At 37.4% G+C, this 20,694-nt stretch overlaps 1 protein-coding gene across 4 annotated transcripts in view; it reads left to right on the top strand.

Annotated features, from left to right (window-relative positions):
• The window catches only part of LOC115223879 (sodium-dependent phosphate transporter 1-A-like), a 102,001-nt gene extending 82,379 nt beyond the window's left edge, over window positions 1–19,622 (top strand). For 3 of the 4 annotated variants that reach the window (XM_029794586.2, XM_036512756.1, XM_029794588.2), the window contains 8 exons: window positions 423–515; window positions 6,120–6,209; window positions 9,257–9,297; window positions 12,880–12,982; window positions 14,310–14,359; window positions 15,642–15,757; window positions 16,947–17,132; window positions 19,373–19,622. In XM_029794586.2, the coding sequence (XP_029650446.1) occupies window positions 423–515; window positions 6,120–6,209; window positions 9,257–9,297; window positions 12,880–12,982; window positions 14,310–14,359; window positions 15,642–15,757; window positions 16,947–17,132; window positions 19,373–19,616 (923 nt within the window). In that variant the 3' untranslated portion in view covers window positions 19,617–19,622. The remainder of the gene's footprint in view (window positions 1–422; window positions 516–6,119; window positions 6,210–9,256; window positions 9,298–12,879; window positions 12,983–14,309; window positions 14,360–15,641; window positions 15,758–16,946; window positions 17,133–19,372) is intronic. The other variant, XM_029794590.2, reaches the window with a different exon arrangement.
• Window positions 19,623–20,694: the final 1,072 nt, after the last annotated feature.

Here is a 20,694-nt window from a genome sequence, read left to right as displayed (position 1 = left end):
ATTGCAATCAAACCCAGAATAACATCTTCGGTTGGAAGGTAAATTCATTCATTCGGTTTTTTCCATTTATTTGGATCTTTATTTTTTTGTCAACAGTTTTTACAAACCAGTCAAGACTTGGTGATTTCTGGCATCAAATTGTTCATGAAAAATGAAAATTAAAATAAATGGAAGAAGAAAAGAAAAATGAATTTATCTGCCAACCCAATGGTTTTGGAATAAATTTCTTAACCACACGACCATGTTTGAATAAAGAAAACAAAAAAAAAAGAAATTTTGCTTAAAAAATCAAAATCATGGCAGCTATGAATCACTAGAGAGAAATTTATGATAATCGTGTACAGTTGTTCTGTATTTTATTTATAATTTCTTACATTTTATCTTTTTTCCCTTTTCCTTTTTGCCTTGTGTTTCTCTTTTAGCTAAATGTCAGAAAATGCACAGTGTTCGGACACCAGAGAACTCTGCTGAAAGCCTCTATGAAAAACTTCCTGACAATGTGCCTGAAATAGAGAGTGAGCGCCCACCTCTCCTCCTCCTCCTCCTCTTCCTCCTCCTCCCTCTGCTTAATTTAGATAACAAATTTAGTTGTCCCAGTTCCATTAATTTCCTTTTCTTTTCAAAACTTTATATAACAGACACAAATATATACACACTGGAAGCCCCCTGGTTCTGTTCTTACAGCTGCCTCTTAGTTGGAACAGTTTCATATAGTTTGTATCTAGTACCAGATACACAAATAGTATCTAGTAGCAAATAGATCTAAATATTTGACCTAAAACAATATAAACATTATAAAACAGTAATAATAATGAAGATGATAATGACAATGAAATTAGGTAATTTAACGAATTTATACAACAGCGGCCAAGTCTCCCTAGCTTTTAACTAAACCCTCTGTAATCTAAATCATTGAGGTCATGTGTGTGTGTATGTATGAATTAGATGTATAAAGACTTTACATCATCATCATTTAACATCCATTGTCCATATTGGCATTGGTTGGACGGTTTGACCAGGGCTGGCACGGCTGGAGGGCTGCACCAGACTCCAGTCTGATTTGGCATGGTTTTCTATGGCTTGATGCCCTTCCTAATGCCAACCACTCCGAGAGTGTAATGGATGCTTTTACGTGCCATTTGCTTGACACCAATATCTGCCACAACTGCGATTTTGCTCGGCTTGATGGGTCCTCTTCTCAAGCACAACATAATGCCAAAGGGCTTGGTCATTGCCTCCATGAAGCCCAACATTTTGATTGGGTCTTGGATAGAAAATTCACAAAAAAATCACTTCTATTGATTTTTTAATGGCTTTGCGGGGTGACTGGGGAAATGTAAAGATGTGCACGACCACCCTTGGATGGTTTTGAATGACCATAGAAAATGTGAGCCCTCTAACTGAAAAATTGTGGATTTGTATAAAGGACACACACACAGACGGTTTATATATATTGAGATTCTATTGGTCTTTTTTGCCAAACCACTAAGTTACAAGAATGTAAACAAATCAATGACTTTTGTCAAGCAATGGTGGGTGTCAAAACGCAAGCATAGACACACACATACATAAATAGATGTGTGTGTATACATGTGTTGTGCAGTGGGACTGAACCCAAAACCACATGGTTGCAAAATGAGTTTTTTAGCCGTACAGCTGTGCCTTGTGTTTATGGTGTATAATAAGAAAGGGAGAATATAATGAGAGTTACCTCCTTTTAGGGGGACGGACAAACAGTGATAGAGATGTACTGCTAATTATATTGACAGTTTCCCAGAATCTATTCGAAAAGAGAATTTTTTGTCAGTTTTTCATACTTTGTATTTTTCAAGACTTTGAAACGCAAAAGGACAGGAAGAGTCTCTCTGTGTATTTATTTTGTTTTGTTTTTTCTTTTTCTTTTTCTTTTATTGATTTTTCTTCTTCACACTCAAGGGTCAAACAGCAGTTGAGAAGAAGAAGAAGAAGAAGAAACCTAGTTTAACACCAGTTTTTACCAATAATGCATAAAATAATCCAAAGTCTTAGTTATTATTGGTAGTGTCAGATTGATATGATAACAATAATAATAATAATAATAATAATAATAATAATAATAGTAATGTGGGTGCATGGGTAAGGAATTGCCAGTTTGTGTTTGCATGGTTTTCTTTAATTTTTATGGGGGTCAGGTGAGAAGGATGCTAAGTTTTGTGTTTTTCAACATCTGTAAATGTGAAAAGTAGACTGCAACACTACAACTACTACTAACCACCACCACCACCACCACCACCACCACTACTACTACTACTACTCATTACTAATCACTTACAGTCTCAATTTTAATTTTTTTCTTTCTGGTCTGTAATGAAATTGTATTTCTTTTAAAATTATATTAGTTTGTAGTTTTTATTTTGTTTATATTAACTTTTTTTTGTTTTCTTTTTCTGTTGTTGTTATTGATCTTCATGATGTGTTATTTATATCTGGCAAATAATACCCAGTGTTACACAAGTGCCAAATTGTTTTGAAAAACTTGTTCTTTTATTTTATTAAATTATTTTTTTTTTTTTTTTAATATGAATCTCTTATTATTTTCTTTAACTCTGCATCATCTTATTCCATCCATTTTCTCCACCCACCATTCTTGGGAGGGTTATGATGCATATATTACATAGCACATGTTAGACTTTCACGTCGCTTGATTCACTGTTGTTTTGCGATGTGCTAAGAATTTTTCTCTCATCTTTTAATCGTTTCATTCATTCATTCACTCATCTAACCCTGTAACTCTATGTACTATCGTAACCTGTAACTATTTAATTCTTCAATATTACACAAGAAGAGATCCAGTTTAGTTTTAAAGAAACCCACATCCACACCATGTAAGTCTCTCAGGCATTTAGGGAGGATGTTAAAGAGCTGTGGTCCTCTGAAACCCAAGCTGTTGCAGTATCTGGACCTGTATTTTGATGGTGATGTTGGAATCCTTGGCACCATGCAGTGGCGCCCCGTTCTGCGGTTGGAGTAACTTTGAATGCCAAAGTTTGGGACAAGACCCTCCAGGATTTTCCAGATGTATATCACTGCATATCTCTCCCGCCTCCGCTCTAGGGAGAAGAGGTTTAATACCTTCAGTCTTTCCCAGTAGCTGATATTTTGCATTGAGACGATTTTCTTTGTGTAGCTTCTCTGAATTGCTTCGAGTTCTGTTGTTAGTTTTATATTGTGTGGTGACCAAAGTTGGGAGCAGTAGTCCAAGCGGCTGAGGACGAATGTTTTCCATAGGACCATCAGTGTCTCCTTCTCTCTTGTTCTGAAAGTTCGGAGAATCCATCCAGCTAGCCGTCTGCATTTTATCACCAGATTAGCAATATGCATTTGGAAAGATGCATCATATATATATATATATAATAATAATAAAAATAGGTTCAAAGAAAAAAGACCTCATGTGGTGTAATTAAGTGAAAAGTAGAAAGAAAAAAGAAAATGCACCCAAGGTTTGAATGTAATGGCTTTTTTCAAAGACAAAAATATTTACAAATAAAATCATTATAAAAAGTCATACCGGTTTCGCTTTGGGGGTCACTGACGGTGAATTAACACCGGTTGTCAAGCAGTGTTGGGTATAAACATATACCTAAGTGAAAACAACTGGATGCAAGGGAAGCAAACAGTTTTGAAAGGGATGTAATTAATGTAAATACAATTACTAGAATTTAAAGTAGTATTTGAGATATATAAGGATTAGTGGAATTATTTATATTAATAAGGTTAGAGTTCCACCAGGAGCAACCATCATTAGTTTCTCTGGCTGGTTTCCTAAATGTGACCAAATGAGACTATAAATATTATCCAACTGCCAGGAGATATAATGGTTGGCCAACAGGCTTACCTCTAGGTCTCCCATCAGTTGGCTTCACTTGGAGAATTCCCTGATCTCCAAGCTATGCACCCTGTTGTGTAATATTCTCCAGAGATTCTTCTGAAGAACCCTATTTCTGCCACTTCTAGTTTCTCTAGAACACCTTTGGTCATTACTCAACATTATTATGTGTTTAATTAAGGTGTCAAATTGAAAGAGGCATTAAAGCATTAGATGAAATACCTTGCAGTATTTATTGCTGCATTTTGTGTTGTGAGTTCAAATCACACTGGATTCAATTTTGTCTTTCACCCTTCTGGAGTTGATAAATAAAGTACAGCAATGGACTGGCTGAAATGTTAGGGGCAGATGTTTATTGTGACTTTTTGCATTCTGAGTTCAAATACTGACATATCCTGCTTTGATGGTAGACTTAATCTATTACAGTGTAATCAGTCAGGTGGACTGAGTCTTTAGATAGTTTTAGTAACTTGGCCATACACAAACCATATACATGTTTGCTGGAGACATCAGTCATACAAATATGTGTATTGCATATATTACATAGCACATGTTAGACTTTCACGTCGCTTGATTCACTGTTGTTTTGCGATGTGCTAAGAATTTCTCTCTCATCTTTTAATCGTCTCATTCATTCATTCACTCATCTAACCCTGTAACTCTATGTACTATCGTAACCTGTAACTATTTAATTCTTCAATATTACACAACAGGGTGCATAGCTTGGAGATCAGGGAGTTTCCCCAGGTTGGACATGGGATTAGAATGTCACAGGGAAAAATGCAAGACAAGTTCTTAAAGTCAAGCCAACTGATGGGAGACCTAGAGGTAAGCCTCTTGGTCAACATCTCCTGGCAGTTGGATGATGTTCATAGCCTCAGCTGGTCACACTTAGGAAACCAGCCAGAGAAACTAATGATGATTGCTCCTGGTGCAACTCTGTAAAACCTTTAGCAGAGTTCACTCTGTTGCAAGCATTTAGGTCAGGTCTCCAGTTAGAGGAAGCCTAACATGTCTTAGAAACCTGATACGGATTCAGGGACAATGCTTTACTTCTCATAAATCTAAAGGGTGATTCAATAAAATTATAAATTTTCTCATAAATCAGGTGTTTTGAAGCATAACAGGATGATTTGACGTAAAGTTTTGTTGAAGTGTTTAGTGTCAGAATTAACCATAGTCTTGGTTGGGTTGGTATGCAAACAGTTAAACCAAGTAGAATAATTCTGTATAGTGAGACCAACCTCTCCTTTCACCTAACAAAACCAGATATATGCCCACACACATTACCACGGTTTCTTTAGAGTGACACGGGTACAAAACGTGTAGCTTTTGTCAGCAACCTGTATGAAGTGATGTGGAATGAAGAGAATGAAAATAGTTGTTTACGCAGACAACAAATTACACAACTCATTCAACACTAATGTCTCTCCCAAGCATTCATTTTCACTACCCACCTCTATTATTTGAACCCAAGACTAAAAGGTTGAGAAGCAAACCTTTTAACCACACAGCCATGCTTTATTATGTGTAAGGCAGACAGTTATTATGAGGATGGCGTCATTCACCACTCTCATAGTACTTGAAGACTGACAATGATTAATCGAGTGCCTGAAGAGATGCCATGCCTTCTTGTGTTATGTCCACATCCCTTTACTAGAGCAAATGTTGCTTATGTGACATCTTTCATATTTTGGGAGACTAGAATAAAGTACCATTTGTATACTAAGGTCATCTCTCTTGATCTGGCCCTTAAGTTTGATATCTTTATAGCTGAGGGCAGTGGGTGGCATTGTCCATGGAGTGTTGGACAAAATGCTTTGTGGTATTTAATTATAACCCTGAGTTCAAATTTTGTCAGGGTTGACTTTGTCTTCTTCCATCTTTCTGTGAAGTACCAAAGTTGGTACTCCCTGTTAAATTCTTGGACCTTGTGCTAGTCTTAGAAATTAAGCATGGCTGTTTGGTTAAGAAGCTCACTTTGCAAGCTCATGGCTTCAGGTTCAGTCCCACTGCATAACACCTTGGACAGATGTTTTCTGTGTTAGCCCCATCTTGTGGGTGAATTTGGTGTCTGTGTGTGTTTGTGTTTGTTCTCACCCTGCTTGATAACTGGTGTTGGTTTGTTTATGTCCCTGTAGCAGTTTAGCATCAAAGACCAATAGAATAAGTACCAGAGAAGATGATTTTATGTTCACTTGTGTTCTAAGCTAATTTCACTTGCATTTTCCTATTTCTGTTATTTTTATTTCAGTTCATGCAGGCGAAGACAAGCTCAACTGTGTATCATATATACCTGATCCAGATCGCACAGAAAATGCAAATGGTGTCACAATTAAATCAGGTAAGAATTACATTTCCCATCAGGAGCTGCCAAATCAGTTATCATTGGTGGGTATCTCCTATTTATTCTTCATTTCTTTTGGAATAAATCAAAAAGAAATCATTCACATCAGGATCTGACAATGCAGTGATAAATTCTGGCATCACTAACAGACATTTATGAAATAAATATTAGTGATGGGAGCAGCATTGCTACTGAATGGCAATCTTTAAATCCTGCTAAACATTGATGTATGATTAAAATGACAAATACTGTGGTGTTTACCTTGACAAGTCTTTTCATATAGACGTATGTGATACCTGTGTCTGTGGCACGTAAAAAGCACCATCCATATGTGGCCGATGCCAGCGCCGCCTTGACTGCCTTCCGTACCGGTGGCACGTAAAAAGTACCAACCGATCGTGGCCGCAGCCAGCCTCCCCTAGCATGTAAAAAGCACCCACTACAATCACAGAGTGGTTGGCATTAGGAAGGGCATCCAGCTGTAGAAAGACTGCCAGATCAGACTGGGCCTGGTGCAGCCTCCTGGCTTCCCAGACCCTGGTCGAACCGTCCAACCCGTGCTAGAATGGAAAGCGGACGTTAAACGATGATGATGATGATGATGATGTATGGTGCTAAGAGTACAGAAATGTATAGTAACAGATGAGAATCAACTGGAATGGATGCCAGAACTGCTAGCTGCCACAGAGAAAGTACAGTAGACTGAAATCAAGGGATCTGGCAGACCTACCATCCATTGCAGATGGTTTTCAGCTGTTGTGCAATATGTCTGTGTTCTTAGTACTTGTCACCCATTTATGGTTTCCGTAATCTTCAGTATTTTGTGTGTGTCTGTGTGTCCTTTACTATCTTCTTGACTTGATATTACATGGTAGTTGTCAAAATATGTCACCGTTATGCAAATGGTGTCATTTGTTTCCAATCTTCCATGACTAGTCATCATCATCATCATCATCATCATCGTTTAACGTCCGCTTTCCATGCTAGCATGGGTTGGACGAATGACTGAGGGCTGGCAAACAGATGGCTGCACCATAAATATATATATGCATATATACATAAATATATGTATATGCTAGCATGGAAAGCGGACGCTAAATGATGATGATTTATGTATATCTATATCTATCTCTCTCTCTATATATATATACAGATAGATAGATATAGATATACATAAATATTTATACATATATATATATTGGATAAAAATCTTTTTTTTTCTTTATTATTATTAGAGCTTTTGTTCCTTTTTTGAACTTGTCAAATAAAATTCTGTGAATATACAAACAGCTTGTTCATTTATATATAAAAACAGATGTTTTTGGGAGGTTTTGTTTAGAAAAGAACATTGATTTTGTTGTTTGGGTGAGGTTTCATGACAATCAAGATGGATGGATGGATAGATAGATAAATAGGTAGGTAGGTATCCCCCTTCCTATTCACCATTCATTTATTTAGTCCTTTACCATTGTATTGGAATGGTGACCTCTTCAAACAAAAAAAAAACATGTGTTGTTTGGTCATCACTGAAAGTCATTTTGCTTTCTTTTTCTCCCCTTTGATCTACATTTAGAATACAAAATGTACTGACCCCTGCCAAACATTCAATTTTGGAGGGAATTTTTTGATGAAATGTAGTCCTGCATAAAAAACTTTAGTATATTTGCAAATTAACAATTTTAAAAATAAAACAAATAAAATGAATAAATATATATCTGTAAAGCTGGAGCATCCCAATGCTACACACACACACACACATATATATATATATATATATATATATCTGAACATTTATAGAGATGAGCCACATTTGGAATAAAAAATGCAAATTCTCCACTTTACCTTCAAACATTCAATTTTGGAGAGAATCCTTTGATGAAGAAATGTCTGTGTGTTGGCTTGGGAACCTGTCCATGTTCATACTGTGTAACTTTGATCTCGGTTCTTTCAATGTCTTTTGCATGAGAGAACATTCATATAACATCTACAAAATCTTCTGTCTCCGCTTTTCTTCCAAACATTCAATTTTGGAGAGAATTTTTGATGAAATACAGTTCCATTGCTTTTCGGCATTGTGTATCATCCCATGGACATTTGTAAAAGGGAAACATTTTGGATTTCCTTTTTCACCCAGTCTTGTTCCCTGCAACCTTTTTTTGTTCTTCTAGATGAGAAAAGTCATTAAAGGAAAATATTTTGCTGATGTGGAAGAGGTGAAGAAAAAAACGATGGGGACATTAAAAGGTATCACTTTGCAAGAGTTCCAGGACTGCTTCAAACAGTGGAAAATGCATCTGGACTGATGCATTGCTTCACATGGAGAATACTTTGAAGGGGATAAAAGTATAAACATGTAAAACTAAGGGAATAAATTAATATTACAAAATTACGGTTTCTTTTGGGTACCCCCTTGTACATATATATATATATACATATATATATATGTACATATATATATATACATTGAAGCCATGCTACTGAAGTCCCACCTCCAATGGCAGGGCATGTCTCCAGAATGGAGAACCATCACCTTCCTAAGATTGTCCTGTTTGGCGAACTCTCCGCCGGCCACCGAGTGAGAGGAGCTCCGAGGAAGCGCTACAAAGACTGCCTCAAGAAGTCTCTAATGGAATGTCATATTAACCACCAGTGCTGGTCAGACCTGGCTGTGGACCGTGATGTCTGGTGCCACACAATCTTCAACGCAGTCAACGAGTTGGAGGAACAAAGAAGATACGCAGGAGGAAGGTGCGAGCCACTTCTGACACCACACCGGATGTTACCTTCATCTGTGGACACTGCTCATGGACCTGCCTTTCCCATATCGGACTTGTCAGTCATGAGCTTACTTGTACGCAGCGTGGACAGCCTTCCTGATCTTTGTTCGCGAAGCCAAGCCATGATGATGATATATATATATATACACTCTACATCAAACCAAGGAGTTTTATCTGTTTATTTGCATCATTGTCTCTCTCTCTATGTGTGTGTGTAAATATATATCCAGTTCGCAAAGCCCCTATATTTTATCTTTTTTTCAACAGATGTTGAAAATGGTGGCTTGGCTGAGAACGGAAATTTTAATGTAAGTTGAGGCAACTTTGGTTTATTTTTCTGGTTATTTCTTTATTCATTCTTTGACCTTTGCTGTAATTGTCCAGATGTAATTGTCCTAATGTAATATACACTCATAACTATGGATGTTTATATTATGTTAGGGTGTACGAGGTCTGATCAATAAGTATCCGGACTGTCGTCATAGTAATAAAGCTAAAGTACACAGAGTGAAGCCATTTGACACAAATTGACCTTGGACTCTGCTGTGCGTGTGCATTAAGCTTTAACGTTCTAGCTCGTTTCCACTGTTTACAGCCGTGCTTGGAAGGAAGGTGTGTAGCATGTGATCATCCTATTGACCATGACAGATAAAGTTGTCATGGCGATACTTGCTCAGAGGCATATGCAAAGTTGCAGAAAGTGTATGGATAGGAGCTGCAAACGCAAGTGTAGGAGTGGTTCAGGCGTTTCCAAGATGTGGCCTGACCAAGAAGTATCCGGACTGCTGCCATAGATAAGAAGCTCACATTGTAACCACATGGGTTTGAGTTCAGTATTACTAGAAAGAAGAGTCAAAACGACTCAAAACTACATTTATCACTTATACACACTGGTGAATTCAAAGAAACAAATAAATAGAAAAGTCAACTTACCAATAGTAAGTGAAAATCGCACGAGATTTGCCAATGTACTCATATCACAGGATTTCAAACTCTGTGATAAAGATATGCGTGTTGCCATGAATGTATTGGCCATTTGAATGCAGCAGCAAATTAAAAGATGAGTGAAGTGAGTAAAATTATAAAAAATATATAAAGATGTTATTATTAGTAAATAATAATAATATAAGTGACTAGCAAGCATAAAAATAACCATAAAAGTAAAATTCTAGCAATGCTAGTACTATTTGTTACCCTTGATTATAAATTAGTATTTGTATATATATATGTGTGTGTGTTTGCATATATATGTATATATATATATATATATACAGGGGTTGGACAAAATAATGGAAACACCCGGCATGATTTTGAAATATCTATAAGACCATCAGAAGCTTGTTTATTTTATGTTTTTTCATTTATTATTAGTGTTGCTTAATATATTTTGCTAAAATTGCTATTTCTTTTCAGATATTATCAGAAAAGGGTAATTAAAATTCATTAAAATGACAGATTTATCGAACTTTCAAAGAGGTAAAATTGTTGGTGCTCGTATGGCAGCCACTAGCATAAAGAAAACAGCCAAAATGTTTGGGGTATCAAGAAGTACTGTCTCAAAAGTTATGACAGCCTTTGAGAAAGAGAGAGGAAAACCTCCTCATTGAAACAGAACTCTGGAAGAAACCCAAAACTTTCAGATAGGGGCCGTCGGAGTTTTACATGAATTGTTAGGAAGGATCACAAAAGTACAGCTCCCAAAATTACTGCACAGCTTAATGACCACCATGAGAACCCAGTTTCCACAAAAACTGTTCCCCAGGAGCTGCACAAAGCTGGATTTCATGGAAGGCCTGCAATCAGAAAACCACTACTTTCAAAAACAAACGTTGCAAGGTGTTTAGAGTGGAGTAAAAACCTACAGAATTGGTCCCTTGAGTAGTGGAAGAATGTTATTTTCTCAGACGAGTCATCTTTTACCTTATTTCCAATCACCGGCCGAGTATATGTGTGGAGACAGCCAAAAGAAGCATTTGACCCAGACTGCCCTGTTCCAACTGTTAAACATGGAGGAGGATCTGTGGTGATGGGGTGGAGTGGGGCTATATCTTGAAAATCTGCTGGCCCAATGGTTTCCCTTCATGGCAGAATTAATAGTCAAGACTATTTAAGCATTTTATCTGATCAAATCCACCCTATAGTTGTGGAACTGTTTCCAGGAGGAAGTACAATCTTTCAGGATGATAATGTACCAATTTACACAGCTAAAGTTGTTACTGAATGGCACGAGGAACATTCTAGTGAAGTTGAACATCTTATCTGGCCACCACAGTCCCCAGATCTCAATATTATTGAAATGGTGCATTTTAGAAAAACATATAAGGAGTTGATATCCTCCACCATCATCACTACAAGAACTGGAGACTGTTTTAGCTGAAGAATTCAGCTAAATTATTTCCTTTGGAAATAATTCAAACTTTGTACAAGTTCATACCTCGTAGAATTCAAGCTGTAATTACTACCAAAGGTGGTCCTACCCGATATTAAAATAAATTTGTTTGAAATTTTAAGGTGTTTCCATTATTTATATATATATATATATGTATAGGGAAAGTTTACGAAAAAAACAAAAGACGAAGACAGGTGGTGTACAAAACAAACAGATGCATTAGTATAACGCTCAGGAGTAGAAAAAGTCTTTTATGTTTCGAGCCTATGCTCTTCTACAGAAAGGGACACAGAAAAAACAAGGAGAGGAAAAAAATATATATATATATATAATACAAGGTGTATAGCTCAGAGATTGGGGAATCTCTCCTTGTTGAGCTGCTTCTTCTCTGCATTTAGCAGTTCCAGTTCCAGTACTATGGACATGGGAGTAGCATGCCACAGGAAAGACTCACAAGATGGATTCTTCAAGCCAAGCTTACCAGCAGGTGACTTAGCTGTAGACCAAAAGCAAGATGGTTTGATAATATCCATAGTTGCAACATGTCACACTTGGGAATCAAGCCAGAAAGTCTAATGATGGTTGCTTCTGATGGGAACATCTGAAGGAGATGCCCAAGGACTCTGCCTCTACAATCCTCCCACGAATAGTGGGCAAAGATGAATGGATTACGTACATGCTCCCATATGCACACCCAGGCTCATATAATCTTAAGCTCACCACACATACATACACATCCGCTCACCCCCATTCACACATACACACTCACATGCACTATTCTTATATAAACATAAGTGCTTGTGCACTCCAGTTCAGTCGGGTCACTGTTATCTCCCCTTCACTCGACTTCTTTCTTCTGGTCATTTCATGTTACACTGTTAATCCTGACACACTATTTTTCCTTTTCATCCCTTTCTGATGAAGAGCATAGGCTCGGAACATCAAAGACTTTTCCATTCTTCCTTCCTGAGCATCAAACTAATATATCTGCTTGTTGTTCCATCACCTGTCTTTGACCTTTGTTTTCTGTACATTTAAAATATACACACACACACACACACATACAGATATATACATGTGCACATGTATATATGTGTTTGTATGTGTGTGTGTGTGTGTGTAGTATTATTTATGGAGAGCAGTGAACCAAAAACTATGTAGAGAACTAGACGCAATTCAGCAGAGTAATTGAGAGAATGTTCCAATAAAATGCCAACAGCAGGGAGTCTACACTTATTTCTCTCCTTTAACCCTTTTGATACCAATCTGGCTGAAACCGGCTCTGGCTCTGTAGTACAAATGTCTTGTTTTCAAAAGTTCTGAGTTAACATCTTTGGCCAAACCTTAGTCACTAGCTGAATGATAACTAAATTATTTTACTAAATTCTTTGTTACATTTAAAATTAATTGAAAAAAACTCAGAGCATCTCAACAGAAAAATGGTAAAAGATTTTCAATCAATCAGGAGATATAGGTGTTTTTTCCTTTTCTTTATTTGCAGACTTTAGATCCAGCTGTATCCAGTACCCAGGTACTGAACTTGAGTAGTTCTGCATCTCTGTTAATTAAGATAGATGGAAATGGGGAGACTAATGAAACTCCAGGTATTTTGCATTCTTCAAAATTCTTTTTATACTTTTTTTTTTATTTTTGTTTTTTGATATTGTCATCATCATCATCATCACCACCATGGCAGTGACAGAATTACTAGAGCTTTGGCTAAAATGCCTTGTGGTGTTAGTCACAGACCTTAATATTCTGAGTTGGTTGTCTTTACTATTCACAAATCTACATTAAAGGCCACTCGAGTATTTGGCCTGATTTAATCAACTCTCATCCTCCACAAAATGTAAGGCTTTACACCAGTGTCAGAAATTATTGGTGGACTGGCAGGCTCAGTAGAGCATCAGAAAAATGCCTTGTGGTATGTCTTCTGGCTCTTTAAGTTCAGAGTTCAAATCTTGCCTTTCATCCTTTCAGAATCAATAAAAATATAGTGTCAGTAAAGTACTAGGGTCAATTTAATCAACTAGTTTCCTTTTCCTGAAATTGCTGGCATTGTGCCGAAATTTGATGGAGAAGTTGGGCAAGGTGGCAGATCTTTAACACACCAGACAAAATGCTTAGTATCATTTCTGCCAGTTTTACATTCTGCTTTCAAATGCTGTTGAGGTTAACTTGCTGGCCTTGTGCCAAATTTTGAAACCATCATCATCATCATTATCATTAGTTTTATTTTTGTTGTTATCATCATCATCATCGTTGTTGTTATATAACTTGTGTTTTTATTGAGTCTCTTTCATTGAAAATATCCTAACTGTAAATCCTGGGTCCAGAATTTATTAAGTCAACAGTCCCCAATGATATTATAAGGTCTATTGGCAGCTTTGGAAATGTCTGCTAGAATTATTAGCCTTCATTCTCTAAATTTTCATTGAAATGGTTGAATCCCTTTCATGACTACAGCTGTTGGCGGCACTGTGTAGTCATTGTACAGATATAGTTTCATATTTTAGGGGAGGGATTCAACTGATTACATTGATCCCAGTACTCAACTGGCACCATCATCATCATCATCATCATCGTTTAACATCCGCTTGCCATGCTAGCATGGGTTGGACGATTTTGACTGAAGGCTGGCAAACCAGAAGGCTGCACCAGGCTCCAGTCTGATCTGGCAATGTTTCTACAGCTAGATGCCCTTCCTAACGCCAACCACTCCAAGAGTGTAGTAGGTACTTTTTACGCGCCACCAGCATGGGGGCCAGTTTGTGTGGTTATAGAAAACCCCTGGAATTATCCAACAGATACGAGGTGTCAGTTCCTTTGTGTATTTGTATATGTATAGAAGTAATTGGATCTAATCTTTCTTAAATTGTCCTCCGTCCTCACTTCGCTCCTCTCATTATTGCATTGTTTTATCCATTTCAGCTTCCCATTCATCTAAAAGATCCAGAACATTGTCAACGAGTGAAGTGGAGGTAATTATCTCATTGTTTTCTGTAAATTGCAATAAATATGATGCAGTTTAGTGAATCAGAACACCAGGAAACCGGATCAAAATTCAGACCAGGGTTGTGGAGTGATATCCTCAATTTTGTTTCATGGGTTGAGAATGGATTGTTGTTAGTTTTTATCCCAGGTTGGCCCCAATGAAACAGACCAGACCTATGATGATGAATTTTCAGCTGTGATTATCCTAATTTTTTTTCCCAATATGGTGTACCTAAGATACGTAATCTTGGACAAGTATCTTCTATTACAGCTCCAGGCCAACCATGGCCTTGTGAGTGGATTTGGTAGCAAGAAACTGAAAGAGTCCCATAGCATGCAAACATACAGCATAACAACCATTTTGGTCAGTCCAGTACTTGGACATGTGTAATTACTGCTCATATGAAGGCAACATACCAAATATTGGAAAAGTTGAGCTACAGAGTGCGATAAGATTATATACAAATATTTCTATATTTAAGTGTTTTAAACATTGCAGCATCTATTATAATAATAAGCTTGTTTGTAAGTTTGTCCAAAATAATGCAGTAAGGTAGTAGCAGGGTAAGAACAATGAGAACTCTCTCTCTTAACAAAAACCTTTGCACTTTATTAATGAACGCTGTCTCTCTCTTTCTCTTACGCTCTCTCTCTCTCTCTCTATCTACAGACGCACACACACTCTCATTCTCTTTCTTTTTCACTCACTCTCTCTCAACAACATTTTCATTTTTATTCGATGAACGCTGATTTTTCTCTGGTAAACATTAATAACAAAAAGTAAATAAGGTTTTTTCACCTCAAAATTATTTTTTCTTTATCTCTTTGGATATTTGACTGTTCTGGAAGATTTTTCTGCTTAAAAAGTTGCGAAGTTAATAAAATATAAGATAAGTAAATAAGTAGTAATTTTTAGTAAATAAGTAGTAATTATATATATATATATATATATATATATCAGTTCAGCAAAATTTAGATTCAGTGGTGCTCCAGCATGGACACACTGAAATGACTGAAACAAGTAAAAGAGTAATTGTATAAAAAAATAAATCATTTTCTCAGTTTATTGCAGGGAAATGTTAACAGCATTGCTTCTGGGTTGTGTTAAGTGTGATTAGACATTCAGACAAATTAATCATTTCGTTTGTATTTACTGAACCTGGAACCTTGTGGATGAGAAGCAAGCTTCTTACCACTTTGCCATTCCGGGTAAATAAATCAATAAATATTTTATTGATTCTATTTGATTTTTATCTTTTTTATTTGCAGAAAATAAAAGCTCGTCAGCTTGTACAAGATTCTCCTGAAACTGTTCAACTCTTTTCTTTCCTACAAATTCTTACTGCTGTTTTCGGCTCTTTTGCTCACGGCGGCAATGATGTAAGGTAAGCATCGTTTTTATTTTCGCATTGTGTGGGAGGAAGAACAAAGCTGAATGATGAAGAAGTTTGCTTCTCAAACCTGGTTCCAGGTTTCATTCACTGCACAGCACCTTGGGCAAGTGTCTCCTACCATAGCCTTGAATCAACCAAGGAGTGAGATTTTGGAGATTAACCCTTTGGCATTCAAATTTCTTCGTCAAATATGATTACTTATCTAATCATATTATTTTGAACTAGCAGTATCGCCCGGCGTTGCTCGGGTTTGTAAGGGAAATAACTATAAAGCATTTTTAGAGAGTTATAGCCAAAAAATAGCAAAAAAATGGGAAAAAAATGATGGTAATTTTTTTTTTAGAGTAAAAAAGGTCGAGTTGCGTCCCCTAGACAGTTTTTGGTTTGTGTTTCTGATTCTCGACCCCATGTCGAATTTATCGATATTTTTCAGAACTGGGGGAACTTTTCAAAATTTTCGCTGCGTTAGTTTTGAATTATGACATTGGGTTATGTGTGTGTCAAGTTTCATCAGAATCGGTTGAAAGCCGTGGTCAGGGTGAGGGTACAAGCAAACAGAGACACAGACACACACACAGACAAACTGCCGTTTATATATAGAGAGATTAATCATGCATTTTCTCAAAGCTTTGAAATTTCAGTGGTGTGTTTGTATATTTTTAAAATGACATTGTAGGTGTGAGAGGTTAAATCTGGTCAGTTTTAGCATAAAACATGGTAGAAACTGGCAGATTAAATATTAAAGGGTTAAAGCCATATAGACAAAGGTTGCGTGTGTGTAACTTTACTGATGCGTATTGGCAAGAGATGAAAGCATTGATGCTGTTTCTACCAGTAAAAAGTCTTGGTGTTGTTTGTTCTGTCCAAATTGCAGTGAGATCCCTGGAACATTGTGTCTCAATTTTTTTAAGACTGAACGGCTCAGTTTAACTCTTTGAATTAATCCTAGATTATCTCATAACTTTGAGATGTGATTATTTATTTTTACAATGACGTTACAGGGTCGGTGTGAGAGGCCAGTTTGAAAATAAAACAGGAAGAACATTGTGGCCGAATTAAATGCTAAGGGGTTAAGGGAGATTTGGCTATCATAACTAGCATATCAAGCAACCGTGTAGAGGATCCTTCATTGATTTGCATTGACTTTATTACTTTACTGATGATCCGTTTCTTATTCCAGCAATGCCATTGGCCCAATTGTTGCCTTATGGATAATAGCACGAGATAGGAGTGTATTGCAAGCAGCACCGACCCCTCTTTGGATTCTGTTTTATGGTGGCTGTGGAATTTCCCTTGGACTTTGGATTTGGGGTCGCCGAGTGATTAAAACGATGGGTGAAGATTTAACAAAAATAACACCTTCCAGGTTTGTAAAATTAGTTTTTAAAGATATTTCATCTATTTTAGATACAAGCATGGCTGGGTGTCTATGGAACTTACTTCATAATCCTGTGGTTTTAGACTGTCTCTTTCTCTCTCTCCCAGTATTTCATCTTTGGGTTGAGTCTTGTGAGAGGAATCAGTAGATAGAAACTGTATGGAAGTCTGTTGCTTCCATGTGTGTGTGTGTGTGTGTGTGTGTGTGTGTACACATAAATATTGATATTTCCACTCTTCTCATGAGCATTTCAATCTCTCTCTCTCTCCCCCCCTCTCTCTCTCTCTCTCCCTGTAACGGCTATGGAACATGAAGAATTACCTTGGGTTCACCAATTGTAGTGGCTTGTGTTTTGGGTTGGTATGGGCTATAGCCTCATCACCTGTATAGTTAACCAGTTGATACACGAAGGAGTCATACCCAATGACTGGTGTAGCAGCATAATAGTCAACTGCTACAAAGGTAAAGGTGACGCTTTAGATATAAATAATTACAGAGGTATCAAACTGTTGGATCAGGTAATGAAGGTTACGGAGAGGGTCATAGCCCAACTGATTAGGGAGAGAGTCAGCTTGGATGAGATGCAGTTTGGTTTCGTGCCAGGGAAAAGCACCACTGAGAAATACCTAGCCAAAGATAAGCCCCTGTGCCTGGCTTTCATTGACATGGAGAAAGCCTTTGACAGGGTCTCTCGATCCCTTATCTGGTGGTCAATGAGGTAACTAGGATAGATGAATGGTTAGTGAGAGCTGTGCAAGCCATGTACAGGGACGCTGTAAGTAAGGTGAGGGTTGGCAACGAGTACACTGAAGAATTCAGGGTAGAGGTAGGGGTCCACCAAGGTCCAGTCCTCAGCCCCCTCCTATTTATCATAGTCCTCCAGGCAATAACGGAGGAATTCAAGACAGGATGCCCCTGGGAGCTCCTCTATGCTGTTGACCTTGCTCTAATTGCTGAGTCACTATCAGAACTGGAGGAGAAGTTTCAGGTGTGGAAACAAGGATTAGAATCGAAGGGCCTTAGAGTCAACCTAGCTGAAACCAAAGTCCTAATAAGTAGGAAGGCAGACAAACTACAAATCCCTTCAGGTAGATGGCCCTGCTCGATCTGTAGTAGAGGCATAGGTAGAAACTCTATAAGATGTACCCAGTGTAAGCTATGGATACATAAGAGGTGCAGCAATATCAAAGGAAGGCTAACTGGGAGGATAGCTTTTGTATGTGGCAGATGCTCGGGTGCAGTAAACACTGAAAATATGCAGAGAACATCTTCTGCCACATTCCACAGAGAAAAACTAGAAGTAGTTGATAGCTTCCATTACCTAGGTGACCAAGTCAGTAGCAGGGGGAGGGTGCGCTGAAAGTGTAGCTGCTAGAATAAGAATAGCTTGGCTAAGTTCAGAGAGCTCTTACCTCTGCTGGTGACAAAGGGCCTCTTACTCAGAGTAATAGGTAGACTGTATGACGCATGTGTTCGAACAGCCATGCTACATGGCAGTGAAACATGGGCCATGACTGCTGAGAACATGCATAAGCTCGTAAGGAATGAAGCCAGCATGCTCCGATGGATGTGTAATGTCAGTGTGCATACTCGACAGAGTGTAAGTACCTTGAGAGAAAAGTTGGATCTAAGAAGCATCAGTTGTGGTGTGCAAGAGAGACGTTTGTGCTGGTATGGTCATGTGGTGAGAATGGATGAGGACAGCTGTGTGAAAAAGTGCCACACCCTAGCAGTTGAAGGAACCTGTGGAGGAGGTAGACCCAGGAAGACTTAGGATGAGGTGGTGAAGCATGACCTTCGAACGTTGGGCCATTCAAGCGTGATCGTTACCTGCGTTGCCTTACTAGCACTTGTACTGGTGGCATGTGAAAAACCATTCGAGCAAGGTCGTTGCCAGTGCCGCAGGACTGGCTCCTGTGCAGGTGGCACATAAAAAGCTCCATTTGAGCGTGGCCATTGCCAGTACCACCTAACTGGCCCTCATGTCAGTGGCACGTAAATGCACCCGCTACACTCTCAGAGTGGTGGGCGTTAGGAAGGGCATCCAGCTGTAGAAACTCTGCCAGATCAATATTGGAGTCTGGTGCAGCCATCTGGTTCGCCAGACCTCAGTCAAATCGTCCAACCCATGCTAGCATGGATAGCGATGATGATGATGATATATATATATATATGTGTGTGTGTGTGTGTTTGTAATTCCTCATACATGTTCTTTTTTCTCTTTTCAGTGGCTTCTGCATTGAAATTGGATCTGCCCTAACAGTGCTTGTTGCCTCCAACATTGGTATACCAATCAGTACGACTCACTGCAAAGTTGGTTCTGTAGTGTTCGTGGGAAGGGTTCGTTCCAAAGAGAATGTGGACTGGTCGCTATTTCGCAACATTGTTCTAGCTTGGATCGGTACCTTGCCTGCCTCAGGGTTACTTAGTGCCTTGATAATGTACATTTTCATTACTCATGTTTCGTTTTGAAAATGGGGAGAAGAAAAGTAAAAAATAGTTGAATAAAACGGAGAGTAAGGATGGATTATAAAGAAAGAAGAAAAGTAAAAAAGCAAAAATTATTTTTAAAAAAAAGACAAAAATATGAAAAAAAAATTGTCAAATCAGAGAAAGCGATATGTGTATGGTGTATGTGTGTACTTGAATAGATATGATGTGTGTGTATATGTGTGTATATATATATATATATATATATATATGTGTGTGTGTGTGTGTGTGTGTGTGTGTATGTGTATAAATATGTGTGTATATATATATATATATATATGTGCGTATATATATGTGTGTGTGTGTATAAATGTATGTGTGTATATATATGTGCATATACATATATATGTATATATATATATATATATATATATATATATATATGTATATATATGTCTTTATATATGTGTATGTATATATAAATATATGTATATATGCATATATATATGTGTGTGTATGTATGAGTATTTTTTAAAAAAACATAGGGAATAATAATTATTCCAGGTTATCAGGATACTTACTATTTTATTCTTTACTAATGCAAAGCAAATAGTATTAATTATAAAAGCATTACAAATTTGTCATAATTATATATGTATGTATATATGTGTGTATCTGTATGTATATATATATATGTATATATATATATGTATTGAGATATGTGTGTGTGTGTGTGTGTGTGAACATGTTCCTTTATTCCTCAATCATACACCAACACACTCAATTTTTCACAGTTTCGGTTTCATTTATATATCTCTGCAACAGTACTTTCTTGTTTCCTCAACAATCCTCAGGTTAATATTTGTATACTAGTTATTTATTGGTAAATATTTTACATAGTAAGTACATTTAGGTGAAAATTCTAAATGAATATTTATGAGTACAGAATAAAAAAGCATCAAATATTTGAATTATCTGACCGCAAGTACACCAGCAATGAGGAAGAGGCTGTCATTCAGAAACGTACCACCATAATAGTTTCTTAATATTTTACCGAGTTCAAATTGCTCCATGGTCAACTTTGCCTTTCATTATTTTGGGGTTGATAAAATAAGTACCA

Source organism: Octopus sinensis, linkage group LG24 (genome assembly GCF_006345805.1).
Source record: "Octopus sinensis linkage group LG24, ASM634580v1, whole genome shotgun sequence".
In the NCBI taxonomy this organism is placed as follows: Eukaryota; Metazoa; Mollusca; class Cephalopoda; order Octopoda; family Octopodidae; genus Octopus; species Octopus sinensis.
The sequence above is the reverse complement of the archived record's forward strand: the minus strand, read 5'-3'. Positions and strand labels throughout refer to the sequence as shown.